The sequence below is a fragment of the Rhipicephalus sanguineus genome, chromosome 4, assembly GCF_013339695.2.
Source record: "Rhipicephalus sanguineus isolate Rsan-2018 chromosome 4, BIME_Rsan_1.4, whole genome shotgun sequence".
NCBI lineage: Eukaryota > Metazoa > Arthropoda > Arachnida > Ixodida > Ixodidae > Rhipicephalus > Rhipicephalus sanguineus.
This window is the reverse complement of record NC_051179.1, coordinates 92,995,607-93,016,648: the sequence shown is the minus strand read 5'-3', so window position 1 is coordinate 93,016,648 and position 21,042 is coordinate 92,995,607. Positions and strand designations below refer to the sequence as shown.

The 21,042-nt window shown below is 47.6% G+C and overlaps 1 protein-coding gene across 1 annotated transcript in view; it reads left to right on the top strand.

Moving 5' to 3' along the window:
- LOC119391402 (THO complex subunit 5 homolog) overlaps positions 1-18,321 on the top strand; it is a 45,717-nt gene extending 27,396 nt beyond the window's left edge. Inside the window, 7 exon segments of the mRNA XM_037659085.2 lie at positions 1,277-1,485; positions 1,881-1,984; positions 11,566-11,653; positions 12,271-12,386; positions 16,714-16,765; positions 16,768-16,897; positions 18,230-18,321. Coding sequence (XP_037515013.1) covers positions 1,277-1,485; positions 1,881-1,984; positions 11,566-11,653; positions 12,271-12,386; positions 16,714-16,765; positions 16,768-16,897; positions 18,230-18,296 — 766 coding nt within the window. The 3' untranslated portion in view covers positions 18,297-18,321.
- The last annotated feature ends 2,721 nt before the right edge of the window (positions 18,322-21,042 follow it).

Here is a 21,042-nt window from a genome sequence, read left to right as displayed (position 1 = left end):
CACACCTCCGATAAAATGCGTGGTTGTCATTTTTTCAATTAATTTAATCTACGTTCCTCGGAGCAGCGTACGTTTGTGCCGCGGACTTTCTTAGGCATTATGTGCCCGCTGTTGTGGGGCAAAAATGACCGTCACTGCCTATATTCTCGGTTTTTCGATTATACGACGCCCGGATTATACGACGATTTTGCGCGGTCCCCTGAAAGTCGTATAATCGAAGTTCCACTGTAGTAAGCTTGTTGCTGCCATGCAACTTTTCTCTCTTCATATACAATAAGTCTAGCTGTAAGCCTTCCAGGCCATAGGGTTACGGTGCATATGTGTATCCATGCATCTTCAGCATGGGCATGTCCAGGGGTGACCAATAAGAAGGGCATAATCCCTCTGCTGCACCCCCTGTCGCCTCTGCATTGGTTTTGTCACGGGATGTTCACCTGACAAGGGGTGTACAAGATTGCCCATCCTTCACGTTCTCATGCTTAATTAAGCAGTACCGACGTCATATTTCGGGTATTTGGTGTTGCTTCTTTGGAAGTGCTGGTTAGGAAGACGTTGGTGTCATTGAAAGTCTGAGCTCTCTAACCCCCAAGAAAAAAAGATACTGGCATGCATTAGACCACCTTAAATAATTTACTATGAAGCGCTGAACACACGGTACAATCTGGCATGCGATCCGACGTACGTTGCACCTTATGTTCCAGCACATGATCTACCAACAACGATTCAAGACACGCGGGACAAATGAGGGAGCAGTGTGTGGGCTCTGGCCACATCCGGAGCCCTAGCATGTACACCCAAGAAGTACAAAACAAGCAATTTTGCACAATGCTGCTTCATTTTTCAAGAATGCAGTTGCTGCAGCTACCACATGCACGCACTGCCACAACTGCATGCAGCACTTAACTGTGCAGTGTCAGCAAATTTTGCTCCGAGTCATGATGCCACAGTAACGTCGGTGCCAGTAGTATCAGAATTTCGAAGCCAACTCTGGCTACAAATTTTTACTCTAACAAATGTTTCCCAAGATCAATACTTGTGAAGTGTGATCCCTTTTTAGGTGTGAGAAGTATGCAGCAGGCGTTCTACTTCTGAAGAGATGGTTCAGTAATATTTCCTTATTGCTACAATGCATCAGTACCCGGTAGTATACCTTAACTTTGAAAGGCAAAGGACAATGATTATGAATGAATGTTTGCACCAAACAGTGCAAGCAAGTGTCTTCAAGTGTTCAAGTGACTCACTCCTGGTGCCTGTTGGTTGATCTATTATTTTTCAGGTTGGAGGACTTCTCCAAGGTAGTGGCCGAGGTGGGCAAGGCTTACCGCTGGGCACAGCGCCTGGCAGGCCTTGAGTTTCTTCAGGGTTCCGTAGCTTCCGTGGTGGCCAACCACGAAGTGGGGAGGGCCTTTGTGGAGGAGTTTGCGCACTCCATCGCCGCCCGCTTCGCGGCTCGAGTAGGTCTTTACGAGCAGCTTCTGTCCCTGGGTGAGTATGGCGCGGGAGCCATCTGAATGTTCGTAACGTTTCCTAGCAGGAGGTGTTTGTTAGCCGAGTATCTATCCTGTGAACTGTCCATTCAGTTTGCCACGTGAACTGCACGTTGTGTTCCTGCTGCCATAGGTCGGCAAACTCACTCATGAGCCGACTCAGACTCACTCAGACTCAGATCGAGCCGTGAGTCTGAGTGAGTCCGAGCGAGTCCGGTTGGGAAAAATTTTAGTGAGTCCGAGTTCGAGTGAGTCCAGCTGAGGAAAATTTTTGTGAGTCTGAGTCTGAGTGAGCCCGAAGGGCAAAATATATTTCATGAGTGAGTCTGATTGAGCTCCATATTTTTTGCCGACCTATGCCTGCTGCTAAACTACTGCTCCCACACTACACAGAAAAGGGCCTGGTGCAAGTTCCTGCCCAGCTAGCCAGTCATTTTCCCAGCAAGGTGACCTCAATGCTGAAGCAGTGGACGCAGGTGACCCATGCGGACGTAGAGGTGAGCCATTTTTGCACTTTAAAGCCGGGATGCATCTCTCCTCACTATGTTTATGTTGTCAGTATCGACACCTGTATTCATTTTTTTTTTTTCATTGTGACTGGGTTTCGCTTGCCAGTACTGTTAGACACGTTATCACTCGCAGCAGGCCATGCCTGAATGAGTTATAACTTTCTTGGGTTTTTTCAAATGTTCTAATCAGATTGCACGCGTGATTCATGTGCTTTAGTATGTTCGAGAGCGCTTTGTTCGGGAAGGCATCACTACAAAGCAGTGACCCTTGCTTGTTTCTGCAGTACGTCTTTTTTGTTTTTTGCCTAATCCGGAAAAAAAGCTCAAGGAGCAGTGCCACGTGTACAAGGTGCCTCGCAGTCCTGTATTCGGGTGATGCGGCATTTTAGGGTTAACATTGTGATTAGTGCAATATCAATGACCACTCTGGATTTTAAGCAAGTCGTGACATTCCGGAGGATAAAAAATACCTAAGTGCTTGTGCATTCAATGTAGACTTGGGGGAGCGAATCGTTAAGGGGGGAGGTGGCATTGAAAAAAAACTTTTTTGTTTGTTGACCTAGAGCAATGACATTTGGCATGCATACTAATAAGTGTCTCGTATAGGGAAATATGCAGTTTCATCATGATACCTTGAGTAGTTCTCCAGTTACATCATGCTACATGGTCCAATTATATGGTCTGCTCGTGGAAAGCCTAACGCTGTAACAAAACATGCCAGGAAGCTGCAAATGGTGTTGATCTTTACTCAAAAGAAGACTACAAGGTATGACACTCTCAGAATTGTTTAGTAAATTCTCTTTTTTTTTTTAGAGATCATCATGGCTGCTGACACACATTGTCAGAAACAGTGTCATGGACAAATCATCATCTAGAAAAAAAACTGGACCATAAACAAGAAATTGAAGAATGTCATACCCACAAGCAGTGTTCAGGGATTCAGGAAAAAGAAACAGAATCAAAATCGGTCCAGTCATTCCCGTGCTACTCTTTCCACGAGCAATGCACAATGTCCAAAACACACTTGTGAGAAAAAGCCTATCAAAGTTTTCGAAGTTGTTTGCATTTGTTAGAACGCACCAGCACTGTAGTCCTTGGTGTCCTTGTGTAGAGGCAACCTTTTGCGTCTCTGCCCCTTCACTTTATGCATGTGCAATGACTTCCTTGCTCGCTGAGCGTCTTTTTAGCAGCCCTGTGGAGGGTAAGGGCCCCAGGTTGCACACCCATTGCAGCACAAATCTTGGTGTAAGCTTGAAAGTTGCCTGCATTGTACCTCGCAACTGCCTCATGGACTGCTACTTCCACAGTGAAGAGGGAGGCATGCTGCTGCTTAGAAATTAGTGACCAAATCACCGAGTGAAGGCTTTCAGCGGCATTTTGTGTCTTGTTGCCACTGCAACGAGCCTGCAGTTGTGAATCAGACAGGCGTTGGTACACTGGCCGCAACGCTTCAACAACTTTGTTGGGCAGGTTATACGTGTGTGGAGGTTGTGGCTTCCCCTCTGCCTCTGCTGCACGGTGCCTGCACCAGCTGCGGGCACCGGAAGGACAGAGCTCGTGATGAGGTTCTGCATCTGTCGATGAAACATTATGAAAGGTGGCCATCACTGCTTTCTTCATGTCTTCGACGTCCGTGTTGCTTCGCAGTGCTAGGCCATAATAGCTGGTGAGCCTTTTGATCAAGTCCTGCGTCAGGCCAATGTTGTCACGGATAGCCATGCCATGACAACTAGTCAGTCTTTTAATCAGGCTGCCCCATCCTCCTAGTCGATCCTTCTTGCTTCTTGACACGTGTTGGAGAGCTGTACCCATCCTCTCTTTGACATGATTTATACAGTCTTCTCTAGCCAGTGGAATACATCTGTACGTTCTTTCTTCAGAAAGAGTGAGGAAAGTATCACTGTCTCCATCACAAACAATGAATGCGTACCGGAGGTCATTCTTTCCAGTGACCTTCTGAATAAAATTAAGGTGGGGGACGTGGCATTCAGTACCAACTTTCTTATTCCTTCGTAGGTTTTGATGAAAATTGGCACAGTTATTGCAAACATTTCTGGGATCAAATATCTGAGCAGTTTATTCAATAACGCGAGTTCGTCAGATATAAATTCAACTCCCTGCTTCACACACGCCACGCTCATTTGCAAACCTCGCCTGTGATGCGTTTCATCATCCACTCGGTCGCGGAAACGATAATTTGTGAGGCATTCGTTATCTTACAAGATTCATCAGAGCTAGCGGCGATACCAAGCACGAATCCAAGCGCGCCTAAATTGCGTCACCAGCGCTTTCTTTCAAGCCGATGTACTCGGCCGTGGGGTCCGGGAAGTCGGCGCACGATATGCTGGCTCGCGGCATTCGGTGACAATGCACAATGCTCCTAGCCGCGGCGACGAAACATCGACGCGCATAACGTGCTTGGTGTCGCATTTTGCGGCGCCGACGCGCGAAATTGCTAGCCGCTGTTCCGAGCGGTCAATGCGCGACGAGCTTGGCCGGGAGGTCCGCTGCCGATTCGTAAAATGCCCATCCGCACTTTCGAGGAGCCAGCGGACGATGCAATTTGTTGCTTGTGACGAAGCACAGTGCGGCTTGTCCGCTAGCGCGATGTCCTTGCCCGCAAAGTTCGGATTCGTCTCGTAAACCAACGCCGTGAGCGGAGTTAGGCCAAAACCACGACTCAGAGCAGTAAGCTCGGTCGCGGTGTGCGTGGCCGCGGTGCCCGATGTTTCAAAGCAAGTCATGTTCGATCGCGAGTACAAAGAGTAGCCCCGCGAAGTTATTCGTCGCGGAGTACGAAGTGCTGACAAGCTGAACTTCTACCCGAGACGCGCATCTGCGATGTTCGCGACGAGCGCGGCACGCTATCGTCTATCGTACACTGATGACTGCGCTTCCGCTTGCAGCTGTCAAACTACAGGGTAATCATATTCTAAATTATCGTCGACCCGTGCACACAGAACGAGTGAACGCGTCACTAAGTAGCGCGATTTTCGACACTCGTAACATCAGGTAACATCGCGACGCGTAAGCAGCAGACGGCTGTCCTCTCGGAGCGAGCATCGGACCAATGACGAGGCGTGCTGGAGCAACATGGCGGACGCGGCCAATCGGAGGCCTCGAAACGACCTTCAGAGATTTGCTTTTTGTGCGCTTGTTTTCAAAGGGAGGAGCCAGCTGAGGCGGGGAATTTGAAAACGAAGAAATGCTCTTTACGGCGAGCTCAAAATGGCGGCGCCCGGTTGTACCGTTGCGGAGCAAGACTTTTTTGAAAACCACCATTTTTTTTGCGATCTCCACAATAATTTTCGCCACCTCAGCACGTGCAACAAATTGTTTAAAGCACTTCTAGGTGGTTTTCAGTGAAGATATTTTGGAATCAGATAGAAAAAGGGCTACAGAAACTGAAAATGTGATTTTCAAAAAATCGATTTTTTTGCCATTTTGCGCGATACGAAAGCCGCGTCTTAAGTTTCCCCGTTTCATGATCTCGGGGAACTGTCGGAGATGTGTGGAGGTTTAAAATTAAGCTTCGGGTGGCATATTTTATTCTTTGCTTTATCGGTGTATTCATTTGTTGCAACATACCTCTAAATTTCAACATATCAGGGACTGACTGTGAAAGGAAGGTACTATTTTGCCAGACGTGACTGTGCCATAGCAAGGTTCATCTATGATATTAGGCGGAGTGAGCCATTGTGTATTCCATGCTGTGATAAGGGCTGGACACAAGTGAAACGGTGAATGGACAGCTAACTACTGCTGGATGTTTTCCTCATATTGTAACGCACAGTTCAGGAATACACTTTTAATAAACCAAACTAGTTGGGGCGAACTTGTGCCCGAGAAGGAATAAACAAAAAGGGAGTCTCTTAGCAGTCCCAAGAACAGTCGTCTTCTTCTACTCCTTCTTTTCTTGTGGTCCGCGTGGGTCGCGCGCAGCGGCTATTTCCTGGGTCGCAGGCACGTGCTCTCCGCTACACTTTTGCTTTGGCTCGCACGTAGCCGCAAACACTTCGGAGAGCGTAGGGATCGGCCAGCGCGTGTAGTTTGAAATCATCTTGTGTCATTGCCCCCCTTTCCAGAATGCATCGTCCCGATGCTCGCGACAAACTGGTTGCTGTGAATCCTAACACCTCTTCGTGGATGCAGTTATCGTCCAGCAGCGTTGTGTCCTCGATGGTTCATTGTCTGTCGTAATAGGGTTTCATCCTGACGACATGCACAATTTCTGTGCAATGCCGCCGTCGTGATGAGCTCTCTTGTCCCTCTGGAATAACTTCGTAGTTCAACGAGCCAAGGCGGCGGAGCACTCTGTATGGGCCGAAATAGCGGCGAAGCAGCTTTTCCGATAGGCCACGTATCCGTACGGGAATCCACACCCATACTCTGTCTCCCGGTGCGTACTGGACGTCTCTTCGTCGCAGATTATATCGATGCGTGTCGGCTTTCTGTTGTTGGTGAATACGATGTCGCGCCAGCTGTCTTGCTTCTTCTGCTCTTTGTATATAATCGCTGACATCGTAGTCATTCTCGGACGTCTCGTCAATAGGTAGCATTGCATCTAAAGGTGTGGTGACCGTCCGGCCAAACACAAGTTGGAATGGCGTCATTCGAGTTGTCTCTTGCAGTGCGGTGTTATAGGCGAATGTTGCATAGGGTAATATTTTATCCCATGTACGGTGCTCTATGTCCACGTACATCGACAACATATCAGCCAACGTTCTGTTCAGTCGTTCAGTAAGTCCATTCGCTTGTGGATGATATGCCGTCGTCTTCCTATGACTGGTGTGCGTCAATCTCATAATAGACTTTGTCAGATCGGCCGTAAATGCGGTTCCTCGGTCCGTGATCAGTACCGTAGGAGCTCCATGCCGCAGTACGATGTTGGTGACGAAGAATTCGGCGACTTCAACGGCCGTTCCCCTAACAAGAGACGCTGTCTCAGCATATCGTGTTAGATAGTCAGTCGCGACTATGATCCACCGCTTCCCCGACGACGACGTAGGAAATGGGCCAAGTAAGTCCATTCCCACTTGTGCGAATGGGGCCTCTGGTGGTTCTATCGGTTGAAGAAGACCTGCTGGTTTCAGCGGTGGGGTTTTACGTCTCTGGCAGTCCCGGCAAGTTCTAACATAGTGTTGTACAGAGCTGAGCAACTTCGGCCAGTAGTATTTAGTGCGGATGCGTGCCAGCGTCCTGCTTACTCCTAAGTGCCCTGCGGACGGATCGTCGTGGCAAGCCTCCAAAATCTCTGGTCGTAGAAGTGAAGGCACGACAAGCAGGAATGTCGCTGTATTGTTTTCAAAGTTCCTTTTGTACAGGACGTTGTTTCGGAGGACGAACGCCGACAAGCCGCGGGCAAAAGCTCGTGGAACATCGACAGACTGCCCCTGCAGGTACTTGATCAGTAGTAGTAGTTCCGGGTCGGATTTCTGATGATGTGCCATCTCTGATGCTGTCACAGCTCCCAAGAATGCAAAATCCTGTCCGTCCTCGGTGGAAGTAGAGGCAGCGGGTTGAATCGGAGCACGTGACAAGCAATCAGCATCACTGTGCTTGCGACCGGACTTATACACAACCGTGACATCGTATTCCTGCAATCGCAGGCTCCATCTTGCAAGCCGTCCACATGGGTCCTTGAGATTAGCCAGCCAGCATAATGAATGATGGTCGCTTATAGCTCGAAAAGGCCTACCGTATAAATATGGCCGAAACTTGGTGATGGCCCATATCACGGCGAGGCATTCTTTTTCTGTCGCTGAGTAGTTCATCTCAGCTTTCGAAAGAGTGCGACTGGCGTAGGCAATGACGCGTTCTTGTCCGTTTTGCCATTGGATGAGTACGGCTCCGAGACCTAAATTGCTTGCGTCTGTGTGGATGTCTGTTTCTGCTTCCTCGTCAAAATGCGCAAGAACTGGATGGCTCTGAAGGCACTTCCGTAGTTCGTTGAAGGCATCCTCCTGTTCGCCAAGCCATACGAAAGGCGTGTCTTCTTTCGTCAGTCGCGTTAGCGGTTCCGCAATTCGTGAAAAATTTTTGACGAATCTTCTGTAATAGGCGCAGAGACCCAAAAATCGCCTAACAGCCTTTTTATCCGTTGGCTTCGGAAATTTTGCCACGGCCTCAGTTTTCCCAGGGTCTGGGCGGACGCCTTCCGCACTGATGACATGGCCGAGAAAAAGGAGCTCACGGAAGCCGAAATGACACTTCTGTGGCTTTATCGTCAAATCTGCTGACTTGATAGCGGTGAGCACAGCCCGCAGTCTTTCCATGTGTTGCTCGAAGGTGGCAGAGAAGACTACAACGTCTTCAAGATAAACCAGGCAAGACTGCCATTTCAGACCGGAGAGCACTGTGTCCATCATTCGCTGGAATGTGGCGGGAGCTGAACAAAGACCAAAGGGAAGTACCTTGAACTCGTATAAACCGTCCGGGGTCACAAACGCCGTCTTTTCGCGATCTCTTTCGTCAACTTCTATCTGCCAATATCCACTTTTAAGGTCCAGTGAGGAAAAGTACTTGGCATCTCGTAGCCTATCCAAAGTGTCATCGATTCTTGGAAGCGGATAAACGTCCCGTTTTGTGACGGAGTTCAGTTTTCGGTAATCAATGCAGAAACGTAAAGTCTGGTCTTTTTTCTTCACAAGGACAACGGGCGACGCCCAGGGACTTGCTGACGGCTGGATCACGTCGTCCTTGAGCATTTCTTTAACCTGATTACCGATAACTTCTCGTTCTTGTGGTGACACTCGGTAGGGATGCTGGTATATAGGCCTCACGGACTCGTCGACAATGATGCGATGTTTGGCGATAGGTGTTCGTCGGACTTTAGATGACGTCGAGAAACACTCGGCGAATTCCCTTACAAGGCTCTCTATTAGTTCTTTTTGACTAGGTAGTAGTCCTGGTTCGATGTCGATGGCAGCAAGTATAGAGTCCACGTCTTGTAAATCAGATTCCGTGGTTTCAGAAGTCTGCAGCTCCGTAACCTGGACGAAATCATTCAGACTGGCGATGACGGTTCCCTTTGCAATGTGTTGCACCTCATTTCCAAAATTGGTAAGGAGAACATTGGTACATCCCTCACGTAGCTGAACAAGGCCTCGTGCCATGCAGATCCCTTTTTGAAGTGTCAGTGCGGTGTTGCTATCAGCAAATCCTTCGAAGTCACTGAATGCTTTGTTGGTTACTGCGACAGACATGCTCGATCTCGGCGGTACCATGACGTCGTCATCCACAATACAAAGGTCATATACGTTTTCTTCAGTGTCGAAGGTAGCGATAGCGTTCCTCGTCGAGAATGAGACACAAGATTCTCGCAAGTTGATCACAGCGCCGTTAGCTCGTAAGAAATCCATGCCGATAATCAAGTCTCTTGAGCATTCGGTCAGCACAATAAAGCTGGCGACGTACGTGAAACCCTGAATTCCGATTCTTGCGGTGCATATTCCTGTCGGGTCGATGAGGTGCCCTCCTGCTGTACGAACTTGTGGTCCCTTCCAAGGAGTCAGCACTTTCTTCAGTATTTTAGAAAGCTCGCTACTTATTACTGAATAATCTGCACCTGTATCCACCAGCGCGATGACTTCGTAGCCATCAACGAACACACGTAAATCCGAAGCAACGTCACCATCAAAACACCGATTTCTGAGTCGGTTGTCATCGTTCAGAGTCGGCGATGGAGGTTCTTCTGCATCAGCGTCGACAGCGGCCTTGCCTCCACAGGTCGCTGACTCTAGTTTTCCCGACGTGGGCTTGGTGAACGACGCCTTGGAGAGCTTGCTGAAAAGCGGGGGCTCGGCGACCGGTACCTTTCCGTCGTCGTTGCTCGAGGTTGGTGTTGTTGAAAGCCACGTGAGCTTTGACGACTCGACAGGTATTCCTCGATTTCGAAGGGGCGCTCACCATTTCGTGGTCGAGGTGCATTTACGGGAAAACCACGAAGTCCTGCCTGGCGATATTGGCACATTCGGTAGATATGGCCAGCCTCCCCGCAGTGGTAACAAGTGGTATTCTGTCGGGAGTACGCCACACATCGCTCTTCCTTGGTCTCCTCTCGGGTGGTGGCTGCAGTGTGCTTGGCGACATCGGGTGCTGCATAGGGGTAGCGGCTGCGACGTCGACACGTCCGGGAGGTCCTCGCAGTAGCGCATTGGCATAGGACATTCTCGGTTGCTGTTGTAGTGGCAATTCTGGCTGTGTGTTCAGCTGAGGTTCCCGTACCGCCTGCCTAACCTCCTCGCGGATAACGTCAGCCAGGGACGAAATCATCGGAGCGTTCTGGTCAAGCCGCTGCTTCTGAAGCTCCTCTCGTACAACAGACCGCACTAGCTCCCGTAGTACTTCCATGCTGTTTCCATAGACTGGTGGCATTACGTCCAGAGACGTGATGTTCATGTCTCGGTTGTATATCCTTGCTCGTTGTTGTAGCGTCCTTTCCATTGTAGTCGCCTCGGAACGGAACTCAGCGACGGTGCGAGGCGGGCTCCGAACCAGCCCGGCAAAGAGTTCCTGCTTTACGCCTCGCATCAGATGACGCAGTTTCTTGTCTTCGCTCATATTTGGATCTGCTCGGCGAAATAGGCGAGACATGTCTTCCACATACATCGCCACGCTTTCGTTGTTGCGCTGGCTTCTTGTTTGGAGGGCAGCTTCAGCTCTCTCTCTTCGGTCTGTATTCGGGAAAGCAGCGAGCAGCTCCCGTCGAAAGTCATCCCATGACAGGAAAGCAGCTTCGTGGTTTTCGTACCACGTTCGAGCGCTATCTTCCAATGCGAAGTAAACGCTTCCAAGTTTCCGATCTGCCTCATATCCGTTAGCCTTTGCGACTCGTTCAAAGTGTTCAAGCCAATCTTCTGAGTCCTGAAAGCTGTCGCCGTGGAAATGCTTTGGCACCATTGGCTGATTAACTACAATGTTAGCTGGCGAAACCTGAGCTGCCATGTCGGTCGCGTCTCCGTTCACAGCCGTTGAGGTTCTAAGAGAATTCGGCAAAGGTGCAAATTCAGGACCCTCACCACGTAGGCGTCGACTGCAGCGCTGATGAACGGGAGTCAGCTCGTTGGGTCCGAGTCGCTGTGGTTCTGGACTGCGTTCTGTCACTCGAGAAGGACTTGGCATCATACCCAGCAGCTCCACCAGATTTGTAACGCACAGTTCAGGAATACACTTTTAATAAACCAAACTAGTTGGGGCGAACTTGTGCCCGAGAAGGAATAAACAAAAAGGGAGTCTCTTAGCAGTCCCAAGAACAGTCGTCTTCTTCTACTCCTTCTTTTCTTGTGGTCCGCGTGGGTCGCGCGCAGCGGCTATTTCCTGGGTCGCAGGCACGTGCTCTCCGCCACACTTTTGCTTTGGCTCGCACGTAGCCGCAAACACTTCGGAGAGCGTAGGGATCGGCCAGCGCGCGTAGTTTGAAATCATCTTGTGTCAATATGTTGCAAAGCGCGACACAAAAGCCTTACAGAGGGAGCACATTAGAAGGTGTGTGCGCAGGTGGTTGGTGTTAGCTATAAGGGAGCTTAGCCATTGTTCTTTTATCACATGCTGATGTGTTGTTGTTTCAGAGCCACCCATCACACAAGGAGATGGAAGAACTAGGCCTTATACGAGGGGACGAGCTTGTCTACCAGGCCGTGCTTCGCCGGGGATCTGGTACGAGGACATTTTTGCAGAAAAGAACAAAACATTGCTTTATATGAAAGTCACGGGAGGGAATGGTGGTACTAGCGTGTAATGGAAGGCTGCAAGGGATGGCAGTTCATTCAGCTTGGAAATAATTAGTAGTTAATCTTACCTGTATCAACTTCAACATGGCTTCAGACGTCTTTGTGAATTTACAAATTATCTTATTGCGATAGCAGTTACATGCACACTCTCGGCGGAGTTTGTCATCAGTGGTGCTGTGCGATTCCATATGTATAATGTGTGTGTGTGCGTTTGTGTTTGTGTGTGTAATTTTTTTTTGTGAAGCGTGCGATGAGGAATTCGAATCTTTCGACCCCTCGGTCCCGCATTGCATCGCGTTCAACCACTTGGCCACATCGCATGCATCCTCCAGCATATTAATGGCGAGGTATTTAAATACACCAGTTACTGTTGACCAGCTTGTCATTTGAAGAGAAATGAAAACGGTTTACTGGGGCCCTGAACTGAGAGCTCCACTTAAAACAGGAATCCTGTCCCCACCCTCACATCCTGTCAGAATAAAGCTTCTCTCTCTCTCTCTCTCTCTCTCACACGCACTCGTCACACTGCCTTCTGTCATGCAGCCATGGTAAAGGCCTTAGTGCTGTTGCGTGACAACTACCCGAGGGAGGCACCCCTGTTTCTGCTGGTGCTTCAGCTGCGGGAGGAGTGCTCCAGCCGAGACGACGATGCCGTCAAGGTAAGTGGCTTGTTGTTCATCAGCCTCAAACAGATAAACCTGCACTCGCATGCAGCTTGCTTTATAGCATGGAAGATCATCATAAAAGCGTCATTATTTGCCTCACACTGCCAGCTGGCACCGAGAGAGACCGGCTCAAAATAATGTGGTCCTGCATACTGATGTAGCAGGAGCTTGCATGTTCTTTTGAACCATAGCTTTTCTGGGTCCGAAGCCCTTCAATGCGATTAGTACTCTTTAGGAACATCATCCAATTCACACCTGAAACAGTTTGAAATCGTGTGAGTGTTTAAGCTACAGTGTAATCAAATCATTTGCACCATCAATAAGCAACACATCTTGTATTGATGCAGCGATAAACAGTCGGCTGCTACTTTCCTTCTCAGCACTGCTCTCCATCCTTTACTGGTAAAGCATGCTCCCATTGCTATGCCGATAATCTGCTAACGCTAAAGAGTATGCGGACAAATTAAAGTTATGTGTAGAGCTGTGCGAATAGCAAAATTTTGGGTGCGAAGCGAATTCGAATATGAAGTGTGAGTGCGAATCGAATCGAATATTTTTCGAATATTTCTCGAATATTTCTAGAATATTTTTCGAAGTGAAATTGCAGAAAAAAAAGTTAGAGAGGATTCCTAAGCGTATTCTTATGAGATAGCAACGATGAAAGTGTTTCTTTTCGCTAGGTTGATGAAGCACTGGCAGGGTGGTGCTTCGTAGTTGTCTTATCAAGAGTGAGGCAATGTAGAGTCCGAATTCTATTTATGTACATGATTTGGTGCAACCAAAGTGTTGCCGACAGCACTTTACACGTGATAGGCAAAGATGACATTTCCTGAGCCTCTCCTCCTCTTTCAACTTTTGTGGAGGCCCAACTGATGTGGCGGACAAGGGTGTGCTCCCTTCAACTCCGGAGTTCCAAATCTGCCTCGTAGACGACGATATATAAGAACGTCTGAAATTTTGGATGCTAAAAAAGCTGGCAGATCCCACGCATTGTGGGAATCGATGTAATGCGAAGCAGCCAGCAAAGAGCTGCATACATCGCCTTGTATGTCATTGAGGAAAATGCGTGTCATGGTTTTCATGTTAACTCCTATTATTTATGTTCGTCACACAGTAACGTCGCGCAATACCAACTTCGGGGTCGATCAAATTAGAGAAACGGCCGCCAGCGCCCCATGAGCGTGGCACGCAAGTCATGCTGTACATGACATACGTGTCATGACTTTCATGTTAACTCGTGTATTTATGTTCCTCACACGGTCACGTCGCAAGATACCAATTTTGGTGTATATCAAGCTAGCGAAACGGGCCGCCAGCACCCCATTAGCGTGGCACGCAAGTCATGCTGTACATGACATGCGTGTCATGATTTTCATGTTAACTCGTGTTTTTATGTTCGTCACACAGTCACGTCGCGCAAAACCAATTCCTGGGTAGATCAAGCTAGCGAAACGGCCGCCAGCGCGCCATGATCGTGGCACGTAAGTCATGCTGTACATGACATGCTTGTCATTGTTTTCATATTAACTCGTGTTATTATGTTCGTCAATAGTCACATCGCGCAATACCAATTTTCGGGGTACATCAAGCTAGCGAACGGCCTCCAGCGCCCATGAGCGTGACACGTAAGTCATGCTGTACGTGACATGCGTGTCATGATTTTCATGTTAACTCGTGGTTTTATGTTCGCCACACAGTCACGTCGCGCAATACCAATTTCGGGTAGAGCAAGCTAGCGAAATGGCCGCCAGCGCTCCATGAGCGTGGCACGTAAGTCATGCTGTACATGACATGCGTGTCATGATTTTATGTCAACTCGTGTTTTTATGTTCGTCACACAGTCACGTCACAAGATACCAATTTTGGTGTATATAAATCTAGCGAAACCGCCGCCAGCGCCCCATGAGCGTGGCACGTAAGTCATGCTGTGCATGTCATGCGAGTCATGATTGTCATGTTAACTCGTGTTTTTATGTTCGTCACACAGTCACGTCGCGCAATACCAATTGATGGTAGATCAAGCTAGCGAAACGGCCGCCAGCGCTCCATGAGCGTGGCACGTAAGTCATGCTGTACATGACATGCGTGTCATGATTTTCATGTTAACTCATGTTATTTGTGTTCGTTACACAGTCACGTCGCAAGATACCAATTTTGGTGTATATAAAATCTAGCGAAACCGCCGCCAGCGCCCCATGAGCGTGGCACGGAAGTCATGCTGTACATGACATGCGTGTCATGATTTTCATGTTAACTCGAGTTTTTATGTTCGTCACACAGTCATGTCGCGCAATACCAATTTCGGGGTAGATCAAGCTCGCGAAACTGCCGCCAGCGCTCCATGAGCGTGGCACGTAAGTCATGCTTACATGACATGCGTGTCATGATTTTCATGTTAACTCGTGTTATTTATGTTCAATACACAGTCAGTCACAAGATACCAATTTTGGTGTATATCGAGCTAGCGAAACTGCCGCCAGCGCTCCATGAGCGTGGCACGTAAGTCATTGCTGTGCATGACATGCGTGTCATGATTTTCATGTTAACTCTGAGTTTTTATGTTCGTCATACAGTCACGTCGCACAATACCAATTTCGGGGTAGATCAAGCTAGCGAAACGGCCGCCAGCGCTCCATGAGCGTGGCACGGAAGTCATGCTGTACATGACATGCGTGTCATGATTTTCATGTTAACTCGTGTTTTTATGTTCGTCACACAGTCACGTCACGCAATACCAATTTCGTGGTAGTTCAAGCTAGCGAAACTGCCGCCAGCGCTCCATGAGCGTGGCACGTAAGTCATGCTGTGCATGACATGCGTGTCATGATTTTCATGTTAACTCGTGTTATTTATGTTTGTCACACAGTCACTTCGCAAGATACCAATTTTGGTGTATATCAAACTAGCGAAACGGCCGCCAGCGCACCATGAGCGTAGCATGTAAATCATGCTGTACATGACATGCGTGTCATGATTTTCTGTTATGACTTGTCATTGTGTTCGTCATACAGTCATGTTACGCCATACCAATTTTGGCGCACATTCGATGAACCAAGCGACCAGGAGAGCACAAAGTCGTAGGCGGCTAGATAGATAGATAAATAGATACGCTCAATGTCGCAGAAGTTCGCTAAGAAATGAAAAAGCTTCGGCTTCCGATTTTTCGGACTTCCTGCCCAAATTTCAGGTCCGAAACAGCCTTAATTGAGCCCCACCTCTGCCACATCTTTCATCTTCATGTTGGAAGCAGTATTTTTTTGAGTTAATAAATTTGCGACCGTAGCAGAGCTTAAAAGGCAGCCTTGCCACAATACCGGGGTGTGATGAGGTGAAGCATATTGAAAATCTAGGGACCACTTTCAATCGGCCGTTGACTGTCTGTTGGCAAAGTTCGACCTTAACGGAGTTTGAAAGACAGCTTTGCCGCAATACCGGGGTGTGATGAGGTGAAGCATACTGAAAATCTAGGGACCACTATAATCGGTCGTTGACTGTGTCTTGGCAAAGTTCGACCGTAACGGAGCTTGAAAGACAGCTTTGCCGCAATACCGGGGTGTGATGAGGTGCAGCATATTGAAAACGTAGGGACCACTGTCAATCGGACGTTGACTGTCTCTTGGCAAAGTTCGACCGTAACGGAGCTTGAAAGGCAGCTTTGCCGCAATACGAGAGTGTAATGAGGTGAAGCATATTGAAAATTTGAAGGGGTCACTTTCAATCTGACGTTGACTGTATTTGTTTTTGGGAAGTTCGAATAGTAAGATTCCAGTGCGAATCGAATCGAATAGCAAACACTATTCGAAAATATTCGAAATTTCGAATATTCGCACACCCCTAGCTATGTAAGTACTTTGCCAATAAGGTTAAATATGGGCAGTGTGGTGTTGTCCTCAGTGTTTGTGTTATGGCTGCAAACGCGTAGATCCTGGCATTGACCGGATATCAAAAGCCTGGTGCTCGCTGTGCCATTGCATTGCTGTGACTGCTTGCCAGTTCCCTTGCACATGCGCACAATGTCACGGCTCGACGTGTCGCCAATTGCCAGATTTGCAGCCCGCAATGCAGTTAGGGTGATTCATGGTGTTAGAGAAAAGAAGCCTCAAGATGAACACTGGTCACGCAATTTGCGTCGGGTTTAAATTGCGGCGAGGTTTTACTGAATGATGGGGTTATTTTTGCACTTACTGCAAGTTAATGCACCACGTAATGGTTAGTGTATTATGTGATGCACCCATGAATTAAAATGAATCAGTCATTCTGCACAATCCTCGTCCGTCTTGACTATCTCAAAAGTTAACTGATGGCAAGACTTGATGCGCAGGAGTTGGAGCGCGAGCTCAACCTGCACTGCGTGGAGCAGGGCAGGTGCAGGCAGGCGACCAGCTGCTGAGCTGTCAGCTCCAGCAGCTGCTGGTCTCCATGGACATACTGCTCGAGTCACTGTGCGACCAGCTGGACGCACCACGCGAGTTCTCCAGGGACAAGGTGCTCGCCCGGACGGCGAGGTCAGTTGCTCTCATGTCTTCGTGTTTTTACCACACACTTCACCGTTTATCTATCTATATGACCTATTTGCATCGCTTTCTGGATATTGCAGCTGGGACAGAGAAAGCTTGTCATGAGAATGATGTCCCAAATGATGGTTGTTTAAACTTTAATAGAAAGCCTCTGTGATTTTATACGCGTCTTGTGAGCCTTTTTAGGCATGGAAAATCTATCCAAATACTATCACGTCACGAATGACTGAAAGTGGTATTTTTCAAGTCCGCACTCTGAGCCATGCCTTGAAATTGTGGCTGTAAAATTGTTAATAACAAAGTTTGTTATTTTTGCAGTTAATAACACAAAAGTATTCTAAGCTTATTTTTAGAAGGTTAAGAACAACATACGGTTGGCTTGGTGTGGGCAAGAAAAGGCCTCACATTCTTAAAGGTGTACTGACACAAAATTTGGAAAGCCATTTTGGAAAGCAAAAAAAAAACGGAGAGACATCGGCGCACGGAGGTGCATCGGCGCATTAAAAATATTCCACGTATTCCCGAAGCGTGGCAGCACATTCCAAGCAAGAGAAATTATATAAGAAGGCTCGCGTTTGAAACCAACCACTCCGTGGGCGTGCTCGGTTGCGCAAGCGATAGCCGGCGCGCCGTTTTGCGAAGCATAAAAAAAGCAACAACAGAGAGACATCGGTGCATGAAAAAAATTCTGCGTATTGCCAAAGCGTGGCAGCACATGCAAAGCAAGGGAAATCATCGAAAAAGGCGCGCACTTTAAACCAGCTGCACCGCAACGCGCTCGAATGGGCAAGCGATAGCCGGCGCGCCGTTTTGGGAAGCAAAAATAAAATACAACGGAGAGACATCCGCATATGAAAAAAAATTCCACGTATTCCAGAAGTGTGGCAGCACAGGTCAAGCAAGAGAAATGATCGAAAAAGGTGTGCGTTTTAAAAATAAACGCTATGCCGTACATGTACGACGAAAACCCTTGGTACCAGGAAGCTTCTGCCGTACATGTACGGCGAAAACCCTGAAGGGGTTAAAAACTTGTTCTGTGCTGGCGGGAGCACTCAATATGGAGAAGTGATAGACGGATATAGTATGATGCACTGCGTAGACAATTGGTAATATATAAATAGTAGCTCATATTACTAAAAACATTTGGCTCTTATGTATCGTTCTGTGACAAAATAAGTAAATTTGATGGTTTTCTGAGCTCAACGAAAGGATACTATAACATGGTATGCTTCACTAGTGACTAATGATAAAGATTGCTGATATCTGAGCTGTCTTGGCTTACCCTTTTACACCTATATGTCGTTATTTTCTCCAATGCAGGGGTCCAGGAAGAAGCCGGCCATACAAGTTTCTCCCCAAACCGGGCATTTTCACGCAACGAACATAACAATTTGTGTTAACAATATGAACATTATGAACTAATAAAAAAGCGAGGCCATTCAACTGTACAGAATGTGTATTTGCTCCGTGCAGTAAATGTACAGTACACTTGAGATGCAACTTATCAAGTCGTTCTCTCTTTCTTCTTCTTTTTTGTTTTGTTTGTTTTGTTTCTTTGTAACAACGCCTCCTTCATTCATCCAGAGTGCCTTTCTACAGAAAAGTATTGGTGAATTCCACTTGTCGATTCGAAGCAACCCTCTCTGGATGGAGTACTACACGTTGATCCGCCTCGTAGAGCCGGATTTCGCCGGAATCACGACAACGCATTGCCATCATTTCCATTGCATTGGGCACCTCGGTTGTTTTCAGCGCTTTTTGAGGCGTTGTCAATGTGGGCAACCAGATGTGTGCGACAACTTCCACTGTGCTCCTTAACGAAGCGAGTTTATCGATCAGTCTGGATTGGGTTGGTCCGCGCCGGATTTTGTTGTTTCCTAGTGGATTCAGCACACCCTCGCGAGATACCAGTGAAATTCACCGTGTATGCTGTCATGATAAATGTACAATTGGTTGTTTTCCGTTACTGGCTCGATTGAACGAATCGGCTTTCCTGTTTCCTTTCATTGGAAGGATCCATGTAAAAGTATTTTTTGCATAATGCATCTCTTTGGAGCATCACCCTACGTCACGAAATTGCGGTGGCCCTTTTTTGGGAAGCTTAGTAGTTAGTGGCTATGTTTTCGCTGGCGCATGTGCTGTTTGCCGTTGTGCAAACAAGAAAACAAATAACGTTATAACAACAAGCTGAGTGACAGCACAGTTAGTTGTACAGAAAGGCACAAGAAAGGTGGAATAAGTTTTTGCGAGTTTCCCGTTGATGAAGACCGTTGCAAGAAATAAATCACAGCTTCAAATTGCAAGAACCGATGTTCAAGGCCACCGATTCACTTACGTCCAAGTATTGAGCAGTTGGCTAGGTGTGCTTCATTTACAGAAATGTTAACATTTACTCAAAAGTTTGGTGCATTGTATGCCCCTCACCAGATTTTGGTGCAAGTCTTCCGTGGAGACTTAGCTTGGCGCAAATAAGTTTGTGGTGTGGGTAGCCTAGTACATTGCCATACATGTATATTGAATTCATAACCGTTTCCACTGCTTTATAGAACTGCAGAAGTCTCATGTGCATCAGAAGGAGCTTGATGAACTCAGATGACTAAAGATGCGGCTAAAGATACATCCACTAACAAAAGAGTGACTTTGGCGATGCTTTTCGAAATTGTACGTGCTGTGATTGATTACACACCTGACACAGGGGCCTTGGAGGTGGCTGTTCTGATTGCGATGCACTTTAAGGCTCGTTCACACCTGCGACCAGCACTGGTCGCGCGACAAGTTAGTCGCAAAACGACTGGTTGCAAACGGTCGCAAATGACCGCTTTGGTCGCAAAAGTAACTGCTTTGGCCGATTCACTCGCTGCGCGATTTTTTCAGCCGCGCGACTGTAGTCGCAAACCTTTGAACCAGTCAGACGCGCAGGAACAGGACATTGGCTTATTTTGCAGGGCTACAGTGCCGACGCGAATTTTGTGTCGACGGGCAAAAGTCACGCGCAGGTGTGAACGTCGGTCGCGTCAAGTCGCTTTTTGGTCGCCAGTCGCAAGTGGTCGTGCGACCGGTGCCAGTCACGGGTGTGAATAAACCTTTAGGAGATATATGTGCCTGTTGTACTTCACAAACAGAATGAGCCTGCAACCACCTGTTCACAGAGCTGCCAGATTGCGGTACCAAGTGGATCATTGCCAATTGTGTCATAGTGATTTCAGTTCGCTATGGCAGTACACCGCAAGCTCCATGTGTGAAACGAAAATTTGAAATAAAGGTCAGAGTAAACTGTGCAGTATGGAAGTTACTTCTTCCATTTGTGAAGAATTCGCCACCCCTTTGTAGCACTTTCGTAGTGGTTATCAAGCGGGGGATGGTTGAGACGTCACTGGCGACGTCATCGCGATCGCAGCGAGGGCGAATTGGACTGACCTGCAGAAAAGCTTATTCTGCCATGAAGTCTTTGCAGGAAGCTGCATTTGTTGGCATCCTCTACATGTGAAATATGGTGTGTAAATCTGGGCAGGGCTACATTGTGTTGCAAAGTTTAGTAAAGATTCTAATTTTGCATTTGATGACCAGCTAAGATAAAGGCTGTGGCAACTTTCACGTGCTTTAAATCTGTGTCAAAACAATGCGCCAGCGCTCCTTGAAAGTTGGCTTTTTCGCACGTTGGGTGTGTACGCGGTGAAACAACATTTACAGGAGCAGTTTCGACAATCTTTCATTTTGTTAGACCTGAACTCTTCTTGCACTCTCATCATTTTCTTGGCGCGGCTTGCGTTAAGTCGTTCTCCTCGTGCATTACTGAGAGCCAGTTGTTTCTGTGGTATAGCTTTTCCTTTGCAAGCATCTAAATTTCCAGAGAATGTATGTGTGCGTGGCGTTGCAACTGCGGCGTTGACAACAACCATTGTCCACATACGATAACGAATGCTGAACACGGTTTTTTCTCGTTCGATGCTCTGAAAAAAAAAAAAAAAAAATACGTATTCGAATTTTGGTACTTTTGATATCGTACTGTGTACAGAAAACGCTAAATAAAGTGTAACTATGTTTCGTATAACAATAACGAGCACGAATGATTATAAATTTTTCTTTTGGACCAATGTGCTGATAAAGTGCAAAACATCTATTTTGTCGCCGCA